The following is a 21,964-nucleotide window of genomic DNA, read 5'->3' as shown; positions in this document are numbered from 1 at the left end:
TTGCCTCGGTTATCTAAGAACCGAGGCATCATCCTGTATCTTTTTAATCCGGTTCATAACCGAGGCATAAAGCCACCCTCTTCTACACCGTCCGAATATGACTCGGTTGCAGAACCGAATCCTATTTACAAAATTAACCAATGCCATTTCCTTATCCTGTACTAGTGCAACTATTATTCTTGAAAAAATTGTGTCATCAACTGCTTGTTGAAGTGCAAATAAAGCCCTTGAATCCTTCTTTTTGTTTTCCTTTAACTCCTTCTTCTGAGCTGCAATAAGAGTGGAGGTGTCTTTTGGAGTAGTGAATCCCTCTTCTATAATGTCCCATAAATCTTGAAAGCAAAATAATTTCTTCATTTTTACACTCCAAAAATCATAATTTTCTTTTGTGAAAATAGGTTCTAAAATTGGTGATGTTTGATTGGAAGTAGTCATGAGTTGAGAAAATATTTTGAAAGTAGTAATTAATGGAGTTATAGTTTTGTTTGAAGTAGATTAAACTTTTTTATCTATGCTCAGTAGATGACCAAACATAGCTTTGGTATCACTATTAGTATTTTGAAGTTATGAAGGAATAATTGATGGGGGTAAAGGAAATGTGGAGATAGTAGACTATGAATGGAATAGTTGAAGGAAGTATATTTTGTAATTGTCTTAGTTGTGGTAGATGTTGTCTTACATCAAATGATAAATTTTATGGGTATTTATAAACTCATACACTAGTGCAGAATTGGCTTTTAACGTCCTCCCAAAGACGTCCGTCCACAAAAGCCCTAACGTATATAATTGACCGGTGGCATATTCGTAAATAAGTGAAACTCGAGACGTCCGTCCTTGGTCGAACTGGACGTTTATAATATTATAGACCTCCGTGGGAGGGGGACGGACGTCTACTAGGCTCCCCATGTCAGCCCATAAACGTCCGTCCTAGGGCGAGACAGACGTTTATCATATTATGAACGTCCGTCTTGGGGGACGGACATTCACTAGGCTGAACACTGAACCCCATGGTCATCCCTTAGAACGTCCGTTCAGGGCCGAGACGGACGTTTATAATATTATAAACGTTCGTCTTGGTGGGACGGACGTTCAGTAGGCTGAACACTGAACGTTTCAACTCCCCATGTGTCAGCCACTTGAACGACCGTCCTGGGAGAGCGCGGACGTTTATAATATTATAGACGTCCGGGGGAGGGGGGCGGACGTTCACTAGGCTGAACAAGTGAACGTTTCAGTCCCCATGGTCATCCCTTAGAATGTCCGTCCTGGGGCGAGACAGACGTTTATAATATTATAAACGTCCGTCTTGGTGGGACGGATGTTCACTAGGCTGAACACTGAACGTTTCAACTCCCCATTTGTCAGCCACTTGAACGTCCGTCCTAAGAGGGCGCGGACGTTTATAATATTATAAACGTCCGTGTGAGGGGGGCGGACGTTCACTAGGCTGAACATTGAACGTTTCAACTCCTCATGTGTCAGCCACTTGAACGTCCGTCCTAGGGGGACGGACGTTCACTAGGCTGAACTCTGAACCCCATGGTCATCCCTTAGAACGTCCGTCCAAGGCCGAGACGGACGTTTATAATATTATAAACGTCCGTCTTGGTGGGACGGACGTTCACTAGGCTGAACACTAAACGTTTCAACTCCCCATGTGTCAGCCACTTGAACGTCCGTCCTGGGAGGGCGCAGACGTTTATAATATTATAGACGTCCGGGGGAGGGGGGCGGACGTTCACTAGGCTGAACACTGAACGTTTCAACTCCCCATGTGTCAGCCACTTGAACGTCCGTCCTGGGAGGGCGCGGACGTTTATAATATTATAAACGTCCGGGAGAGGGGGGAAGACGTTCACTCACTACAAAAAAGAAGGGTATTACCGAAGGCCAGAAGCCCTCCGAAACAACCCAAAACCGTCGATAAAAGGTAATTACCGAAGGCTTATCGACGGCCAAAGAGCCCTCGGTAAATCCCTTGTCGCTAACATTTACCGAGGGCTTTTGCCCTTCGGTAATTACCGAGGGCTTTTGCCCTTCGGTAATTACCGAGGGCCAAAAGCCTTCGGTAATTACCGAAGGGCAAAAGCCTTCGGTAATTTGCGAAGGGCAAAAGCCTAAGGTAATTTGCGAAGGGCGGAGAGCGGGATTTCAGATTTGGGCAGAGAGCGGGATTTCAAATTTGGGCAGAGAGAGGGATTCCAAATTTGCGCAGAGGAGAGAGGGATTCCAGATTTTGGTAATTTGGGGAGAGAGCCCTCACTCCCATTCCCACGTTGTAACCGTCCACGAGACTCACATCGTAGAAGTCCTTGTTATCGTTGCCGGAGCTTCCGATCTTGAACTCCACTAGCGTCACCGGCAGGACTCCTCCGCCGATGCATTTAAGTCCCCCCGCACAGTCTTCGGTGGCGCATTTTCTGGCGCCGGAGTCGTCAAAGGTGCATCCAGTCCGAGCCCAGAAGCGGCTTGACCAACCGGACGGAGCTGTGAGGTGGACCGACGAACCGGGCTGCAGGGCAAAACCGCCAGAACCGAGAATGTCGGCGCCGTTGTCGGAAAGCGTCCCCTGCAAAACTGTGTAACTACAATGATTCTGGAGAGAAAATACCGTGGCAGATGCTACCTGAAAATGTATAATCCAGACATTGATTAAGAAAAAAAATTAGAAAATCGAAAATGCTTGGGTCTTGGGGTTTGGTGTTCTCGTTGGAGAGGAGAGGAAGATGACGTTTTGGAGGAGCAAAGAGGAAGGGTTTCTGAGGAAGGGTTTTGGACGACGAAACTTGAGCTACTGGAAAATGAATTGCAAAGAGGGAATAACTTGATTTTAACCAAAATACTTCGAAGACATTACCGAGGGCCATAAGCCTTCGGTATTTTATTTCACCACAGCATTACCGAGGGGTCGTAGGCCGTCGGGAAAATGCCGCCGGAAAAACCCACATTTCTTGTAGTGACTAGGCTGAACACTGAACGTTTCAACTCCCCATGTGTCAGCCACTTGAACGTCCGTCCTGGGAGGGCGTGGACGTTTATAATATTATAGACGTCCGGGGGAGGGGGGCGGACGTTCACTAGGCTGAACACTGAACGTTTCAACTCCCCATGTCAGCCACTTGAAAGTCCGTCCTGGGAGGGCGCGAACGTCTATAATAGTAATAATATTGTAAACGCGAACCCGCGAGCAGTTACGCTCGTCTTCCCCCCGCGAACGCTGTCTGCTCCATTGATTTTCCAGGTGCGTTTTCTCTTTTTTGGACCGTGTATATTAACTTTCAATCCGATTACATTGCTTTGTGATGAAATACCTTTGATTTCAACCGATTAAAAATCGTTTTCGGTACGTTTTTTTGCAGTTGCGTGTTCTTGGGCGGATTCTTTGACTGTTTTTGGGCTACGTTTTATGCCGTTCCCTCCTCGATTTCCATCCCTTTGACTGTTTTTGGGCTACATTCTTAGGCCGTTCCGACAATGCACAAACGGACGTCCAACCCCCCAGCCCCTACCACTAACAATACAGCCAAGTAGACGTCAAGGGTTGAGGCAACGAACGTTTATATAGACACAACGAACGTCTATATAAACGTCCGGCCTGACACAACGAACGTTTATATAAACGTCCGGCCTGACACAACGGACGTTTATATAAACGTCCGGCCTGACACAACGGACGTTTATATAAACGTCCGGCCTGACATAACGGACGTCCACATAGACGTCACCCGCATAGACGTCCGTTGGAGGTCGGACGTGAAAAGGCCCACAGAACGGACGTCTATAGCCCGTTCTGCACTAGTGATAGATTATTCTAGAATATGCTAGCCACAACTTATGTGAAATGTCCTAGATTTTTATCTATGTAGAACGTTCTTGATTTTCTCTTCCTATCTTAGGTTTTTCTACAATATTATAGAACTTTGATTAGATTTTAGTACTTTTATATCTTCGGTTTTTCTATAGTTTTTTAGAATTTAGTGTCTATGTCCGTATTCGTATATTTATTCATATATGGACTTCATAGCTACTGACACTTGTTCCCACATTTTCATTTGTGTATGCATGAAACAGAATTTCGATGCAGTAATTGATGTGAGCATAATTTCATATCGATATCAGTATGCAGAATTCACTCAGCCATACACTGATCCAGGAGTGGTGATGGTAGTTCCCCTTAAATCAAATGTGGATCAGAGAGGTTGGTTATTTATGAAACCTTTTACAAAGACTATGTGGCTTTTAATACTGGCCATGGTTATCTACAATGGCTTCATTCTTTGGATGTTGGAAAGACGCCACAGTCCTGAAATTACAGGTTCTATGCTGAATCAAACTGGGACCATGGCTTGGTTGGCATTGACCCCTCTAATCAAGTTAGATGGTAATTTTAATTTAAGATTCTATGTTCTTGTATGCCATCATTTATCTCATTGTTGAATACTTGGCTAATTCTAATTCGGCTCATTCGACTGAACATAGGAGACAAGCTACATAGCAATTTATCAAAGATGGTTATGGTGGTTTGGTTGTTTGTGGCACTTATCATAACACAGACTTACACAGCTAACCTTGCCAGCATGCTAACTGCTGAACGGCTTGAACCAACTATAGATAATATTGATCAGCTACGGAATAGCAACGTCAGGGTTGGATACAGTTCAGGATCCTTTCTGAAACATTATGTGGAGAAAGTGTTGCGGTTCCACCCTGAAAACATGAGGAATTATGGAGAACTTGAAGAATATGCTGAAGCTTTCAGAAGAAAAGAAATAGGAGTTGCCTTTCTGGAAGTTCCTGCAGCCAAAATTTTCCTAGCAAAGTACTGTAAAGAGTTTATTCAAGCCGGGCCTTTGTTCAAAGTTGGAGGATTTGGGTTTGTATGTGATGCAACAATATTCTCATAGCTTTTATTTATGCACCTTTTAAGGATATACTTTCTGATAGATTCTTTTAAAATATACCATTTGTTGGCGAAACACTTTTCATTGACAAGTTTCAGTCATAATGTATAGTTCCTGATGATAAAGTTTAACCAACAATAGGAAGTGTTTTACTAGTCTCTTTCTTTGGTTATGGAAGTTTGTTTAACTCTTTCTGTATTGTGTGTGTTAGGCATTTGCAAGGGGGTCTCCATTGATTCCTTATGTAAACAAAGCACTTCTAAATTTAGTAGAAATCGGCAAGGTAAGTGAAATAGAGAACAAAATGCTTGCATCAGAGGAATGTGAAGACACAAAGGTAAATGGAGAAACTGCAAGTCTTAGCCCGAATAGCTTCTGGGTCCTCTTCATATTGACAGCAGGCACATCAACATTTTCTCTCTTGGTTTATGTTTTCCGTATGAATTATGCAAACAGTGAAGAGAAAACAATCTGGAGACTAACCACAATGATCATTCGACAATGTAACCATGCAAAGAGAAGAATGTCAAGAAAAGTAAGTGATGTTGCAGAAAGCCCTACGACCTCTTTAACCACACATGTTACACAAACTCAAGTTTAAACATGTCAAAGGTTGTACTTGGTTGAGGAGTGGAAAGTGTTGTTATAGAACTGAAAGTTACATATATAAAATTACTAAGTATAAGTTATAACGTACTGCTAACAATGTAACTGATGCAAAGGAAAAATGTTGTTGTAAATATCACTGTACAGTTCTTGTATTAATAAACAAAATTTAAGTTAATAAAACTAAATTTGTTTATTATGTTTCACCCTTAATTAGCAGCACTCCTTCATAACTTTGACTGATTTGTTTGGAAATTTCGTTTTCAGTCCAAGAATATATATTTTGCTGCAATGCACAACAAGCGAGTTCTATACCACTTATTAGCAAATATAATTGTGTGTTTTGAAAATTTCTGAAATTGTGTAATTAGATTAAGCCACAATGAATTTTCATCTTTATTTCAAGTACCTGCATATCTTTCTGTAGTGAGTGATTATTGTTGGATGCATTAGTTCACACTATTATAACTCTATCTTATGAAAAATTAGTATAAATATGAAACTCTCGTATCTCATCAGTACAAGTGGGACTGATCCAAGTTCAAAAGGGTCACACTCCCCAATGACCAATGAGATAGCATCATAATTCAATAATATCTATGGTGGTCAAAGCTAGAAGGAGACTGTATTTGACCAGAAAAGTTAACTACCTATTTACTTTACTTTTATATATAAGTAGTTTTAGATATGAAGAAGAAGAATTACTGGTGAGTTATCAGAAAGAGGATTTTAGAAATAGTTAATCCTACAAATTTATCCTAATTTCATAATAGAAAATAAGTTTAGATTTAGATAGGATGCATTTGGAAGAAAGTTTTAAAAATTTAAAATAATTATTAAACTTTGATATCCTTATTTAAAATACACATAAAAATAAATATATATCTAAAACCGCAAGTACTTTTTTTTATTAATTTTAAATTTTTCGACGATTAATAACAAAAACCGTCCCTAAAATATAACTTTTTTATTTTCAAAATACTTACCCAGTCCATATTCCCTCCCCGCGTCTTCATCTATCTAATCAAATTCTCTAAAAATATCTAAACTTTAATCTCCCTCCCCGCCTTCATCATTTTTTTCTCCAAATCCTTTCTCGCACCACAATCTTCTCCTGTTTGGCTTCGTCTTTATCTTCTCCTGCTTGGCTTCGTGTTTGTCTTCTCCTACTTGGTTGAGCGTCAAGATGGAGGCGTTGAGGCGTCGAGGCATTTGTGGGTTGCGTGAGGTCGAGGTGCTCTGGCGCTGTCGCTAACCGATCTTAGGTCGAGGTCGAGATAAGACTGTGTTCGATCTTTGCTATCTGATTTTGGCTCTCTCGTTCTTTGTTCAATCTAGTGATGTTCGATCTTTGTGTTATAACTCAAAAACATTTCGTCTCTGGTTTTGGCTTTCTAGTTTTGGTACTTACGAAAAGTTAATGAAACTTGTTGAAGGTACCAAGAATCTGCTCGGACGATTTTTATCACTACAGGGCAAAACATTATGTCTCGAACCCCTCAAACTCAAATCCTTCTTGGTATGTTCATCTTATCTCTTCCATCTTCATGGTTTAGTAGTGATTAACGAAGATATTATTCAACAGAAGAATTATTATGAAACACAGTATGGGTATGTTAGATACAGTATGGTTCAGAGGTTTGATGCCTATATTCATGCATAATCCAGTCTGTTTTCCTTCCATTAGGGGTACGTCCTGGAGAAGACCAAGGTCTTCCTCATCCCTATGATTTTATTTTTGGTCATAATAGCCTTGTCCCTTCTAGTTGCTTTCAAGAATCCAGCAGTAGTCGCCTTGTTAGTTCTTATTCTTGCAGGATACTTCTTATCTTTATGGCTGAAAAAGTACCACTCATTCTGTTGCTCATATCCTAGCTTGCACATATCTACATAATTTCAAACAAGCACATCAACAACTTTGTAAGTATATAATGTCATAACTCGCTCCATCTACAACGTTATGATATATAGTTAATAGATGAAGTTGATTAAATTTTCTGAACTTGAATTATGATTTCTTAAAGATTATTCATGTCCCTTTAATTTAAGAAAGCATTTCTCGGTAATTAATATACCTTGTTTGTCCCAGGGTTCCATTTTGTAGAGATCAATCTCAACAATAACATCTAGATCGATTTTTAGGGAGTTTGTCTTCCTCTTAGATAGTACCCCATAAGCTCCTCTTTTGTTGGATGAAATCTGAATCCTAGAGGCACACATGATTCCATATCAACTGACACTATGATAAATTTTTTTTTATACATGTTAAAAAATGGAATTTTATACTTGTTTTCGAGCATGTATAGAAGCAAGAGGTATAAAAAGTTTTCGATTTTTTATACTTACTCTAGAACTAGTGTAAAAAGTTTTACTTTTTATACTTGTGTTGTTTATAATAGGTATAAAAGTTTGATATTTACACCTAGTACTATGGGATAAGGTATCACTAGTGCAGAATTGGCTTTTAACGTCCGCCCATAGATGTCCGTCCATAAAAGAACCAACGTAAATAATTGACCGGTGACATATTCGTAAATAAGTGAAACTCTAGACGTCCGTCCTTGGTGGGGCCGGACGTCTATAATATTATACACGTCCGTGAGAAGGGGATGAACGTCTACTAGGCTGAATAGCTGAACGTTTTAACTCCCCATGTCAGCCCTTAAACGTCCGTCCTGGGAGGGCACGAACGTCTATAATATTATAGACGTTCGACACTCTCCAATGGACGTTTAGGGTTCTGACCTGGTGGTTGGAGAATTAATTGTTTTTATCCCTTTAAACGGCCGTCCTGGTAGGGGCCAAACGTGTATAATATTATAAACGTCCGGCCCCCTCCCAACGGACGTTTAGGGTGCTGACAGGGTGGTTGGAGGGACGAACGTTTAAGGGGCTGACATGGGGCAGTGAAACGTTCAGTTGTTCAGCCTAGTAGATGTCCGTCCCCTACCCACGGACGTCTATAATATTATAGACGTTTGGCTACCCCAGGACGGACGTTTAGGGGGCTTACATGGGGAGTTGAAACGTTCAGTTGTTCAACCTAGTAGACGTCCGTCCCCCTCCCACGGACGTTTATAATATTATAGACGTCCGGCCCCACCCAGGACGGACGTCTAAAACCCCCCGCGAATATCAATTTTAAATCCCCAAAGACGTCATATTAGTGATGGGCCGGACGTTTATAATATTATACACGTCCGTGCCCTAGAGTACCGGACGTCTAACGGTATTAATATGTGAAACGCGAACCCACGAGCAGTACGCTCACTGTTCATCGTCTTCCCCTGAACGCTGTTTGCGCCATTGATTTTCCAGGTGCATTTTCTCTCTTTTGGACCGTTTAAATTGATTTTCAATCCGATTACATTATTCTGTGATGAAATATCTTTGATTTGAACCGATTAGAAATCGTTTTCGGTCCGTTTTTGTGCAGTCTCTTGCGTGTTCTTGGGCGGCTTCTTTGACTGTTTTTGGGCTACGTTTTAGGCCTTTCCCTCCTCGATTTCCCTCCCTTTCATTTCGAATCTACTTATCAGGTTAGCTTGTTGGTTGATAAATTTTTGTATGCATGTAATTGGGTTTTGTGTATGCATATTTTTTACTCTAAAGTGTGCATGTGTTATTGGCTTTTGAATATGCATGTATTAGTTGTGTTATTATAAGTATCAAATAATTGAGTGACACTTAGTTCCCGTTTGAAATTTAACACAAACGATTAATCTTTTACTCGTTTGTGTTAAATTTTGAATTGTCCGATTGGACAGTTTGAGAAAATTAATTTTCATAATTTGCAATAACATGTCAATTGGAGTTTATGGATAAGATTGATAAAATTTCGGTTCAGTACTTGTGTTGTTCTCCGGATGCATATTTGATTGTGCTCATCTTTGACTACTCTTATTTCGTGTATTTCGGAGACCAATGCGAAATGCTGCCGAAATCTTATCAATTTTATGATGTAGACTTCAATGCACGTGTCTGAGCAAATTATGAAAATTAATTTTTTTGAATGGGTAGGGCCTAACCTTGTGAGAGTTAAAAAACTTGAACTGATGATTTTACGAACATAGTATGGATCGAAGCTAGATGAACAAACGTCGCATCAGTGAAGAATATGATAAGGGTGTTTCGAAGTTCTTGCAATACATTGAACAAAATGCTAAGTCTGTCAACGGGACATATTTTTGTCCTTGTGTTTGTTGTCTTAATCAAATACGGCAAGACTTAGGCAATGTGCGTGACCATCTATTCATGTACGGCATAATGAGGACTTATACCGTTTGGACTTGGCATGGAGAAGTACTGGAGCAGCCAATTCATGATATAGTCATAGATGAAGATGATGAGATGGCTGAAGCGGAGGATGATCCTCTATCAAAGTTAATGATAAAATTACCCAGATTGAAGAAAGCATCATTAGAACTATACTTGGATTTGAGAGTATTTGGTCTTCCCCCACATGTTCCAGTTTATATCACATTCTCTGATGCATTGGAGGTGATTGGGGGAGACAGGATGTTGAATATTTCCATCATTCAACTGTGGTGCATGTAAGATAGTCAATTTGGTCTTTCATATTACTTTTATTTACATTGTTATAGTTTCTAACAACTTAACTTTGTTGCTTTAGGTACATGGACACAATCGTTGTAGACCAAGGTCGGTCTTCCATGTACGGATTTGTTGAACCTCAGACCATTCAACGGTCTGGTCACACACTTCAAAATAGACAACATTATTTGCAAACATGGATGGATGAGTCAAAAAGAGACGTATACCTTGTGCCATACATTGAGGGGTAGGTGTTGTTATATGTGGTCAGTTCATTATTATAGTTTCGTTAATTAGTTGAATAACTATTTGTCCTTCGTGATAGGTCGCACTGGCAGCTGATGGTCATCATTCCAAACAATGTAAAATTATATGGTTTTGTTCGTTGCACAGGAGGATGAAAAATGACTTGAGAACCATGCTTCAAGGGTAAGTGTTTCTCCAAAAATGACTTTGAATTTGATGTTCACCTTCAACATTTATGATAAATATAGTCATATTAATTATACTTTGTGTTTTCAATCTGTATAGAGTTATTGGTAAATCTCGTGGTCAACTGGTTCAAATTTTGTATCCAAAGGTTGTAAGTCATTTATAGTTTCTAATTCATTTTCTGTGTTATTGAATGATCTAAATTCTTAACTATTTAGTTTGTGATTTTAGTGTAACCAGCAGCTAGATTCATGGGAATGTGGCTTCTATGTGATGTGTTGGATTAAGACCATCATTCGAGCCGTCATTACAGATGACTAGAATGAGGTAATGATGTATACCTTCAATACATTACAAATCAAATTCATCTTCAACATATATGAAACCATAATGAATCTTTCTTGAATTTTGTAGCGCTTTAAGAGTACATCGCCTATTCCAGAGGACACAATTAAACAGATAAGGCAGGAGTGGACCGCTTATCTTCTGCAAAAATGGAGTTAGGAATAGTTTTATTTCTTGTTGAAAATTGTTTAGTTTTAGTTTAAGTTTTATGTTGATAGTTTTGGTAGTGGATTCAACTCCACATTAAGTAGAAATTTGTTTATATGAAACGCATATTTATATTATTGCAAAATTGTTCTGGGACATTTTTCTGCTTTTCAAGTGTGATTTTATTGAAAAAATAAATAAATTTAAAAAAAAAACGCCCAGTAGACGTCGGTTAGTGCACAGTCGGACATCTATAGACGTCCGACAGTGCACAAACGGACGTCCAAACCCCCAGCCCCTTTCACAAACAATTCAGCCCGGTAGACGTCCGGGCAGTGAGGAGCCGGACGTCTATATGGACGTTCGGGGTGACACAACGGACGTCTATATAGACGTCCGGCCTGACACAACAGATGTCTATATAGACGTTCGTTGTGAACCACCGGACGTCTGAGTAACGTCACCCACATAGACGTCGGGGGAACGTCGGACGTCAAAAGGCCAAAAGAACGGATGTCTATAGCCCTTTCTGCACTTGTGTATAAAAAGTCTCCTTCGTTGTTAGAGAAAAAAACTCTCTTTTTATACCTGCTGGTGCTATAATAGGTATAATAGAGTCTCACTTTTATACTTGGTGGTATTATAACAGTTGTGAAAAACATGACTTTTTATAACTGATGTGGCTTTAATCGGTATAAAAAAAGACTTTTTTTTTAATATTTGATTTGTATGTGCTACTATCCATATCCAAACATGCATAAAATTCAATCTTAGAATAGAGTTTAAATAATCAATAAGAAGTAAAATAATCAATATTGTTTCCATTAACACACCAAAATGTAATATTTACCTAAAAAAGTTCCTAAATATATTTACCTAACATAGTTACTCCTAACATAGTTACTTAACATAGTTACATATAAAATAGTTCCTAAACTCAAAATGTAGTATTGAAACATCTAATCATTTACAAATGGTTAAAAGAAATGTAGCCCACTGCTCCCGAACATCCTTTATGACATGTGCATCATGACATAATATCGGCACTCAAAGCTTCCGGTTGACGTGAGTACTACAAGTTAAATTTATAAAATATCATAAAATTTATTATTGTATTTATAGTTTGAAAGATTAACTACTTAAAGTTGGTGCAATAAACAACAACTTCTTTCTAGAGACGATATGTGTTCCCTGCAACCTTGAATATGTCTCAACCACTCTATAAAGTTAAATGTATATTGAAATGAGTCCTAAGGAACTTAGTAAAATCAGTTATGTGTACACAACAAATAAATTGTTAAAAAACTTACAATATTAGTGTACTTTTAATTTCCAAACTGTGAGGTTTTTTGTGCAATGAACATAAGAGAACTATAAGAAACTATTGAGGAAGAATTAGTAACAATTGCAAGTGACCGCTGCAGATTCAAACAATAATAGTGTTAAATAACATTTACATAAATATAATTTTATTAATAAAAATTATATACTTAGTGTTGCAAATAAGGTGCTAAGTACACTTGATTTTTTCTGTTTACTAAAGCCTCTAAGAGGTACTTTTGGACCTCTTCCCCTTTATTCCCAACTCCTTGAATGGCAATAGGGTCAATAAAACCATAAATGATCATTCTTCTTTTCAATGCTCAACCGATGTAAATACCTTAAACATTGAAAATGAATAATGTTAGAATAAAATATTGAATATTTTTAAACTTCAAAAATGTAGAAATTTACTTACAACAACCAAAGTTGTAGTACTGATATACATAACATATCAGTGCTAGAGAGAATTTCAAAAATATCCCTCTGACATATGAAGAAAGAGAGCAAAGATGTCTTGTTTGTGCCTTCAGAAGGCATTTGTAACTCTATAGAAGAAAGGGAGATCTTCACTTCCAACACACCAAGTTGTTCTAGAATTATTTGTTGTGGCGGCTACGACGATATTTGTAGTGATTCATTCATATCTTCTTGCCCTTGTGCTTCAACCTGGTATACATATTTAAAAACTTGCAAAATACTAATAGTACCAATAAAATCAACAAAGTGCCTAATTAAAACAATTACCTCCTTCACAATTGTTCTTGATAATCTAAGGGGCCAAAGGATAAAATTTCCACGAGCCTGTTCCATTGTCTGAACATCCTAAGAGGGCACAGGGACTCGAGCTGTAACATCTCATACGTCTACAACCACCACTCTCATCATATCAGCTGTAATGGTTTCATGGTGTATGGTTGACCCCAATGTATACATTTTACCTAATTTATCCAAATAATATTTGTAATGTATCAAAGAATATAATTCAACAAACAAGTACATCTAGACAATATAATAAGATAAATTACCTCAAGCCACCAAGAACTATAGGGCATTATCATTAAAAAACTCGTCGTCTGCATCAATAGTGGGAGAAGCGTTTTGAGGAGAAACATCACAACTCTCCTTTGTGCTTATACAAAGATGAGAAGGTTGAGGGGGATTCCTAGGCTGAGTTGAGAAGGAGGCTAATTCTGCTCGCACATCTGCTAACAATTGTGCCCACATATCAGAGTACTCCTTCTTCAATTGTGCTTGCATATCACCGTACTCTTTCTTCATCTCGCTTATCTCCTCCTTCCTTTCCTCCCTCATCTCCTATCTAATTTCTTCTCTTATACCCTTGAGGACCTCCTCACTGAATGGGCTTTACTATGATGACTTGTTGGAGGACCCAAGAATTGACGGATCCCAATAAATTTACCAACACCTCGAACACGTCCAGAATGCTCTGAATGACCAATGACAATTGCCAATATGTCCTTACGGCCCCCAGGAGTGAATGTACCCTATGTGCTCTGCTCTACCAACTCATCCTACAACCAAATATTTAAAGTTAAGTTAATCACATATGGGAGATCATATGTTGTTAATATATGGACTTATAATGTGCCTAGCTATGCTCGTTGTTTCCTTATATGTGTACTCCTAGATGGTCTTTGGCGAGCTCTCTTCCATGTAACATGGCGTGGAGGACGCATTATGGTACTCGTATCAGAGCCCCCAATAAGATTAGAGGCAAATGCCTCTTTCATGATCTTCTACTCTAATTTCTCATAACCCACAGGAGACAATATGTGGGGTGGACATTTTTCTTTGGGATATCTTGTGTAGCTCTCCTCTTAGCCTATGACATCAGTGTATAGATAATTAATTATGTTAGTAATATGTTAACATAAATAGTTAAACTATGATATAAAATGAATTTACCTGAAAGGAAGGATCTTATTACTTCAACTTAAAGGCTTGTCATGTTTCCTCATCAAGAAATTGATACCTTTCACAAGGACTTTTATCAGTTTTGGAACCATAAATATAATGACTTGTAAGCATAATCTTGAAATTCTTCCATCTTTCCCCGACATATGAAATCCATTTCGTCCTCAAAAGATTAGTGTTTAGGACGTCATATGTGACTTGTGCAATAAGAATGAATGAGATATTTTTAAAAAACTCAATGCACTTGAAAGTAATATAGGGATGTATCTACTGTATTTTGATTTTTTTTATTGCAGTTTATAAATATAAGATTTTTTTTCTAGTATAGAATAAGTTGAGGACTGAAACATATTCGCCATTAAATTTATTTCTCATGATGAGTCAGTTTTGATTTTTGTTTAAAACTGATAGATGAAGGATACTGATAAAATGAAGCAACTCTATTCTTTATAGAGTTTCTATCTTTTCTAAGTACCTTTATGCTCCTTTTCTAGATGAATATGCTCGTATTTGAGCTATTAGATACGTAACTTTAGGGAAGGTAGGTTTGTTGATTGATGAGTTGGAGGGGAACGGGACAAGTGGGGTTGGGATACGTAATTTTATTAGATACGTAATTTATAGTGGGAAATGAACACGTGGATGTAGAACATTGCTAACCTACTCACTCTTCCTATTAAACAATTTATAAGGATTCTAGCACCTTACCGGAAATAAATAGTGGGAAATAAACTATGGAGAGGTTGTTTTCTATTCATTGGAAGCATAATTTAATTCTTTATGTTCAATATGATATTTATTACCTAATCTACTCATGCAGGCAGGTGACAGTGATAATTTGGCTGTCGCCTTCCTTCTATGCCATAACATTTCTCATGGGATTAATCTACATAAAACTCCAGTTTTGGATTAAAATTACTTATATATGTTAATGACACATTATATAAAAGTTAAGATTTCATACCAGGATGCTCTACCATATTTGGTTCTTCACGTTCTCTAGAACATGATCCCAATCATCACAAAGAATGGATGCCTTGCTTCTACCGAGCAAGGCTACATAATTGATGAATTTCATGCTAGGTGTATGAATGTCGTGCGCACCTTGTGAAGGTGGAAGGTCACCAGATGGTACGTCACCAAGCATTTCCCTACATAAATCATTAAGTGTTAATAATAATTAATAGATAAAATAACAAAGCAAAATATATAATACATCTAAAATTTCAATTTTTGCATTGTCAAGTTGCATTGTTCTCCTACAACCCTTCATGGTGATCATCACGTATGGCATGGACGTCGTCTACTTCATTATTGACATTCAAGGTTGGCATATTTGATGAGAAAGATGGAGTTTCACTAATAAGAAGAACGACTTCATCATTTTCATTAGTATAATGAAATGTACTATCATGGAGAACCACTGACCATCTATTGTCTTTGGGACCAGTGACATAAAACACTTATTTTTCCTAACACGCCATGATAAATAGCTCTTCAGTATAACCTTCATTTTCTAGGTCAACCAATATAAAACCTAGATCATTGATCCTCACGCTAGTATTACCATTAACCCACTTACATTTAAAAACAAGTACTTTGAAACTTGTGTAATCTATCACCCAAATATCTTCAATTACACAAAAGTAGCACATGGATGCCATCACAGGATTTTTGTCCTTTGAACTCGAGAAATGCATTAACTCGACCACAACCATTACTCCATTATTTTGAGTGGTGCTTTTTTCATCTTCTTTTTGTGTATGAAATGCGTAGTTATTGATATCGTTCCCACACCAACATATGACATCAAAGTTTGGCTCACTTGATAGCCAATTTAATGTATCAAAAGTTGTACGGTCAGCTTGAACTTGTTGTTTGAACCACTTTAAAAAGGTTTTGTTGTGCTCATTAATGACCTACTTTTGAAGCATTCGTGGATTTTTTTCTCTTAACTATATCTTTATGAGCACTTAAGTAGGGGATGACTTCTTATTTCCTTTCGAGTCCACTATCAATCTCGTGAGTTTCCATGAGTTTCTCCCAATTCTGTTTTAAATTTTCAATTGAAATACGTTATGGAGATTTCCTTTTATCATTGTGATTAATAAGTTGCAGAAGATTTCTAGTTTTGAAGGTTGGGAAATAAGACCCGAGTTTTGTTTTTGCTTTATTTCGTTCCTTTATTCTTTCCTTTGATGTTTGTGCTAAGTTATTCCTGATTTTTTTTTTCCTCGCAGATACATTTTTTGTGAGAAAAAAAGGGGTTTTGAAGCTCTGAACTTTCTGCTTGTCCTGTAATTACAAAGACGATCATTGCTTGCTTGGGTGTAAAGACTAAGTTTATATCCATCATCGTTGATAGAAGCTTTCAAATGTCATTATTACTTGAATTTTCAACATAGATTTACATTTTCCATAGCTTCAGAACTGAAATCCCATCACTTTTCCTACAACCATAAACGAAGTTCTGGCCGGACCTGATTTTGGTGAGAGAAACTAATGTACTTAATCAAAATTAGAACTGAATAAATTGGTTCTGATCACAACCTTGTAGTCTTGGTTGCAACAGTTAATTCTGTTTTGATGTTCATATGTTCTTGCTATTGTTCTCTAATTTCTCTCTTCTTCATAATTTCCTGCAGAAAAACGAAAAATCCCCTTGGTTTTAGAAGGAATTGATTCATTTTCTAGTTAGTGTTAATTGTGTAAGGTAAACATCCAATTTTTCTGGATTTCTTTGGACTAAATCGTGTTTTTGGTCCTCTTCCTAATCTCAACCGCTCACAGTAATATCCGAGTGTGGCTTTTAAAGATACGAGGCATTGAGCAGAACCGCCCAAGAACAGTTGAATTGAATGGATTGATGTCTCGTTTTCACATTATCCTAGCTGTCTTGTAGAAATACTGAATTTCAACCTTTTTTTTCCATGTGCACCGAACATTTCCACTGTCTTCGGTTTCTCTCCCTCTTGTTATTATCATCGTCTATTTTTGTCTTGACCCAGATATAGAAGATGCTCAAACTGTATCTTTTTTTGTTCGGAATCCGTGGACCATTCGATGCACAAATCCTATTAAATAGTGTAGTAACCTCAGTTAATTGGAATGTGGACGAGAGAGTGATTGGGCTATCTTGATGTGCAAATAAATGTAGTATAGTGCTAGGAAGTGACTCCTAGGTCGTCTCTAAAGGACCAAATGTGGTTCGAGGCTTAGGTCAAACACGTAGTGGAGGGTTTTGAAAGTGTTTTTGTGATTCGAAATGAACTAAATTAAAACTGGAAATTAAATACAACCAAACATAATTGAAAACATTGAAATAAATGGACAAAACATGAAAGACCGAACAATCCTACAAATGACCAAACGGTTCTACAACATTGTGGCTAGTATGTTCTAGAATAATCTATGAGTCTATAAATATCCATGAACTCTACCATTTGATGTATGAAGCCAACATCTACCATTTGTATGAACCAACATCTACTACAACTAAAGACAACTACAACACTTCTTCGAACTACTACTTCTACATTCAACTATTTCTACATTTGCTTTATCCCATCAACTACTCATTTCACAACCTTAAAATACTAACAGTGTTACCAGAGCTACGTTCGGTCATCTACTCGGCGTAGATAAAATTTTCAACTACCTCAAACAAAACTATAACTCATTCTACTACTTCCAAATATATTCTCAACACATGGATACTACTAATTAAACATCATCAATTCCAGTACCTATTTTCAAAGGAGAAAATTATGATTTTTGGAGTGTCAAAATGAAGACATTCTTCCGCTCTCAAGATTTATGGGATATCATAGAAGAGGGATTCACTATTCCAGAAGACACCTCTACTCTTACTGCAGCTCAAAAGAAGGAGTTGAAAGAAAACAAGCAGAAGGATTCAAGGGCTTTATTTGTTCTTCAACAAGCAGTTGATGACACAATTTTTCCAAGGATAATTGATGCCACAAGTGCAAAACAAGCTTGGAACACAATACAAGAGGAGTTTCAAGGAAGTGACGAGGTACGCAATATGAAACTTCATTCTCTAAGACGAGAGTTTGAATTATTAAGAATGAAAGAATTTGAGACCATTAAAGACTACTATTCTAAAATAAAAGAAATAGTTAGTCAGATGAGAGCCTATGGGGAAAATATTCTTGACAAAAAGATCGTTGAGAAAATTTTAATATCTATTCCCCAAAAGTATGATGCAATCGCAACCACGAGTGAACAAACAAAAGATTTGGCTACATTGTCAGTCACACAACTAATGGGCTCTCTTGAAGCTTATGAACAAAGATTGAAAAGGTATGAAGAAGAATCGGTTGAAAATGCCTTTCAATCAAAACTAAAATTACGGTCTCAGAATAAAGAATATGAAGGAAATAAAAGTAGAGAAGAAATTTCTAGAAATAAAGAAAATCCTAGAAGTTTCTCTATGATTCGTCAAGAAAAATATCCTCCATGTGGCATATGTAAAAAGACAAGTCACTTGGAAAAAGATTGTTGGCATCATGGAAAACCTCAATGCCACTATTGCAAGAAATTTGGTCACATAGAAAAGTATTGTCGTAATAAAAATTAGCATCAAGCAAACTCAACGGAAGAAGATAATCAAGAGAAACTCTTATTCTACGCCAATCAAGAATCTTCTGCTAGAGAAGGAAGTTGGTACCTGGATAGTGGATGCAGTAATCACATGGCAAAAAATCAAAGTATCTTCAAAGACATTGATAAATCTGTCAATGTCAAAGTTCAACTAGGAAATGGCACCACAGTGGAGTCTCGAGGCAAAGGAACTGTCATGGTGGAGACAAAGAAAGGTACGAAATTCATCAAGGATGTTTTACTAGTTCCAAATCTTAAAGAAAATCTTTTAAGTATTGGCCAAATGATGGAGAATGGATATTCTCTTCATTTTGAGAAAGATACATGCAAAATTTATGACAATAAAATGATAGAAATTGGCCAAGTAAAAATGGAGAAGAGAAATAGAAGCTTTCCTATAAGCTTCAAACTTGGAACTAATATTGCCATGAAGGTAGAAGTTGATGACTCATGGCTTTGGCATAGGAGATTTGGCCACTTCAACACACATGCCTTAAAACTTCTATATACGAAAAACATGATGAGAGATCTTCCATGCTTGAAGGAGAATAATGAATCATGTGAAGGATGTCTCCTCAGAAAACAACATCGATTACCATTCTCGACAGACAAAGCATGGAGAGCAAAAGACTTATTGGAGTTGATTCATACCGATGTTTGCAGACCGATGAGAACACCTTCACATCATAACAACAGGTATTTCATCCTCTTCATTGATGACTTCTCTAGAATGACATGGGTCTATTTCTTAAAGGCAAAGTCAAAAGTTTTTGGAGTATTCAAGAAATTCAAGGCCCTTGTTGAGAAGCAAAGTGGAAAACAACTAAAAATACCTAGAAGTGATCGTGGCAAGGAGTACACATCTCGCGAGTTTGACAAATTCTATGAAGATGAAGGCATAGAGCGACAACTTACAGTCGCATATACTCCAAAACAAAATGACGTGTCAGAGAGAAAGAATCGCACAGTTATGGAGATGGCAAGATCAATGCTGAAAGAGAAAAGTATGCCTAACACTTTTTGGGCTGAAGCAATCTACACTGCAGTTTATATTCTAAACAGATGTCCAACTAAAGCAGTCCAAGACAAGACTCCTATTGAAGCTTAGAGTGGGAGAAAGCCATCAGCTAAACACCTACGAGTATTTGGGTTAATTTGCTACATACATGTTCCTGATCAAAGGAGGCACAAGCTTGAAGACAAAACTATACGAGGAATATTCTTGGGATATAGCACACAATCAAAAGGCTATCGAGTCTACAACCTACAAACGAAAAAGCTCATCATCAGTTGAGATGTTGAAGTTGATGAAAATGCTTCTTGGAAATGGGAAGAAGAAAAAGTTGTTAAAAGCAACATTTTACTTTCAGTGCAACAATCTCAAGAAGAGGTAGAAAATTCAGGTATGCTTTCTCCACCTCCACAACAAGATTCTTCAAAGCATCAACGCAAGAAGTATGGCCATGATTGAGCCTAACTGTTATGAAGAAGCATCAAAGCAAGAAGTATGGATCAAGGCTATGGAAGAAGAGATTAAAATGATTGAGAAGAATAACACTTGGGAACTCGTAAATTGCCCTCATGGAAAAGACATCATTGGAGTCAAATGGATATATAAAACAAAACTCAATCCTGATGGAACTATACAAAAGCATAAAGCAAGATTGGTTGCCAAAGGCTACTGATGACAGTTGAAAAACTATTATTTTCATGCTTAAAATTGATACTAAAAGCAACCTTTAACACTTAGAAACTAGCTTGAAATCATGCTTTTGGTTATATTTTTAGGAATAAGAGAGTTGGACAGGTTTATGCTTGATTTCAGTGTTTTATGCAGGTTTTAAGGTGAATTTGGTGAAAGAAGTGAAGAAGGATAGAGATAGAATCAGAAAAGACATCAAAAAGTGCAAAAGGAGAAGCCGCAAGTACCGCTCAGCGGCAGTTTACCGCTGAGCGGCACTCAGAAACCCACGTTGGCTCCGCTGAGGGGTGAAAAGGCTGCTGAAGGGAGAAAAACAACTCACGCACTTACCGTTGAGCGGTAGTTTACCACTGAGCGCGGCACTATTTTGGGCTTGGGCCTAATTTTCTGTATTTTTAGAATAGTATATAAGCTTTAGGACGTCCTAGGGTTTGTATCTTGGGCTGAGATGAAGCAAACACTCACTTTTCCACCCCTTGAAGGAAGATCTTGGATGCTTAGGCTACCTCCTCCTCTTTTTAGGGTTCTATCTTTCATTCTTTCATTATTGTTCATATAGTTTCACCATGAATATGGTGAACTAAACCTTGTATTGTTGTTGGGCAATCAATGTAGTCTTGTGAAACTCTCATATATGGAATTTGTTTTAACATCTTATATTAAGATACATGCTTTCTTTCATCTTTAGTTAGGGTTTTTCCTCTTTGCTTAATGCTTGCTTTGTTTAACTCATTCATTGCCATGATTATTGATTTTGTCGATATGGGAACGTACGGGGAAATCTAGATTCGGGGAAATTCTCCCAATAGCATATTGGTTGCCTTTAAGCTCCTGCACTTCAGAACTAATTACTAGGAATGCTAGGAATTGTATGAACTCGTAATTAAGGATAGGCCTTCTTGCATGGTGATTTAGAGAGTGGCATTAACATTGATGAAAAGAATGATTAATTCCTAAAGTATATGAGAGTGGATAAGATGAAATTGATAACCCCAACAACATACTCATCTATCTAATTCATTAAAGTGTTTGTTTTCTTCTTTTCCATTGATCAAATTCATGCGTACATGTTTAATTACTGTCTTTTGCATTTAAACCTACAATCAATTGTTTACAAGTCTTAAATAATCAACAAATCATATAACTAACTAGGCCGTGAGTCCTTTGGGAAAACGATACTTGGTCTTACCTAGTTTTATTACTTGATACGATTCGGTTACACTTGCCGATTGTTAAACAAGTTTATGGCGCCATTTTTCGGTGTTCATAAATTTGTCATCAGCTACTCACAGTAACCAGGAATAGACTACAATGAGACATTTGCTCCAGTTGCTCGCTTTGATACAATTAGAGTTTTAATAGCTCTTGCGGCACAAAAAGGATGGAACATCTATCA

The 21,964-nt window shown here is 37.6% G+C and overlaps 1 protein-coding gene, 1 long non-coding RNA gene and 1 pseudogene across 2 annotated transcripts; 1 reads left to right on the top strand and 2 right to left on the bottom strand.

The window, feature by feature from the left end:
- Nucleotides 1-2,176: 2,176 nt before the first annotated feature.
- Nucleotides 2,177-2,867, bottom strand: LOC108332668 (pathogenesis-related protein 5-like). The gene is made up of 2 exons (XM_017567983.2): nt 2,844-2,867; nt 2,177-2,626 (listed from the first exon to the last, which is right to left on the bottom strand). Exons 1-2 carry the CDS (start codon nt 2,865-2,867, stop codon nt 2,177-2,179), a joined length of 474 nt encoding a protein of 157 aa, XP_017423472.2.
- Nucleotides 2,868-7,190: 4,323 nt separating this feature from the next.
- LOC108332667 (NAC domain-containing protein 30-like) lies at nt 7,191-7,735 on the bottom strand (annotated as a pseudogene).
- A 2,680-nt stretch (nt 7,736-10,415) lies between these two features.
- Nucleotides 10,416-10,782, top strand: LOC128194708 (uncharacterized). Its single transcript, XR_008246039.1, has 3 exons — nt 10,416-10,490; nt 10,593-10,641; nt 10,725-10,782. It is a non-coding gene; the product is annotated as an uncharacterized LOC128194708 (long non-coding RNA).
- The last annotated feature ends 11,182 nt before the right edge of the window (nt 10,783-21,964 follow it).

This window comes from Vigna angularis, chromosome 11, assembly GCF_016808095.1.
Source record: "Vigna angularis cultivar LongXiaoDou No.4 chromosome 11, ASM1680809v1, whole genome shotgun sequence".
Classification (NCBI taxonomy): Eukaryota; Viridiplantae; Streptophyta; class Magnoliopsida; order Fabales; family Fabaceae; genus Vigna; species Vigna angularis.
Note: the sequence above shows the minus strand (reverse complement) of the source record. Positions and strands in the feature narration are given on the sequence as shown.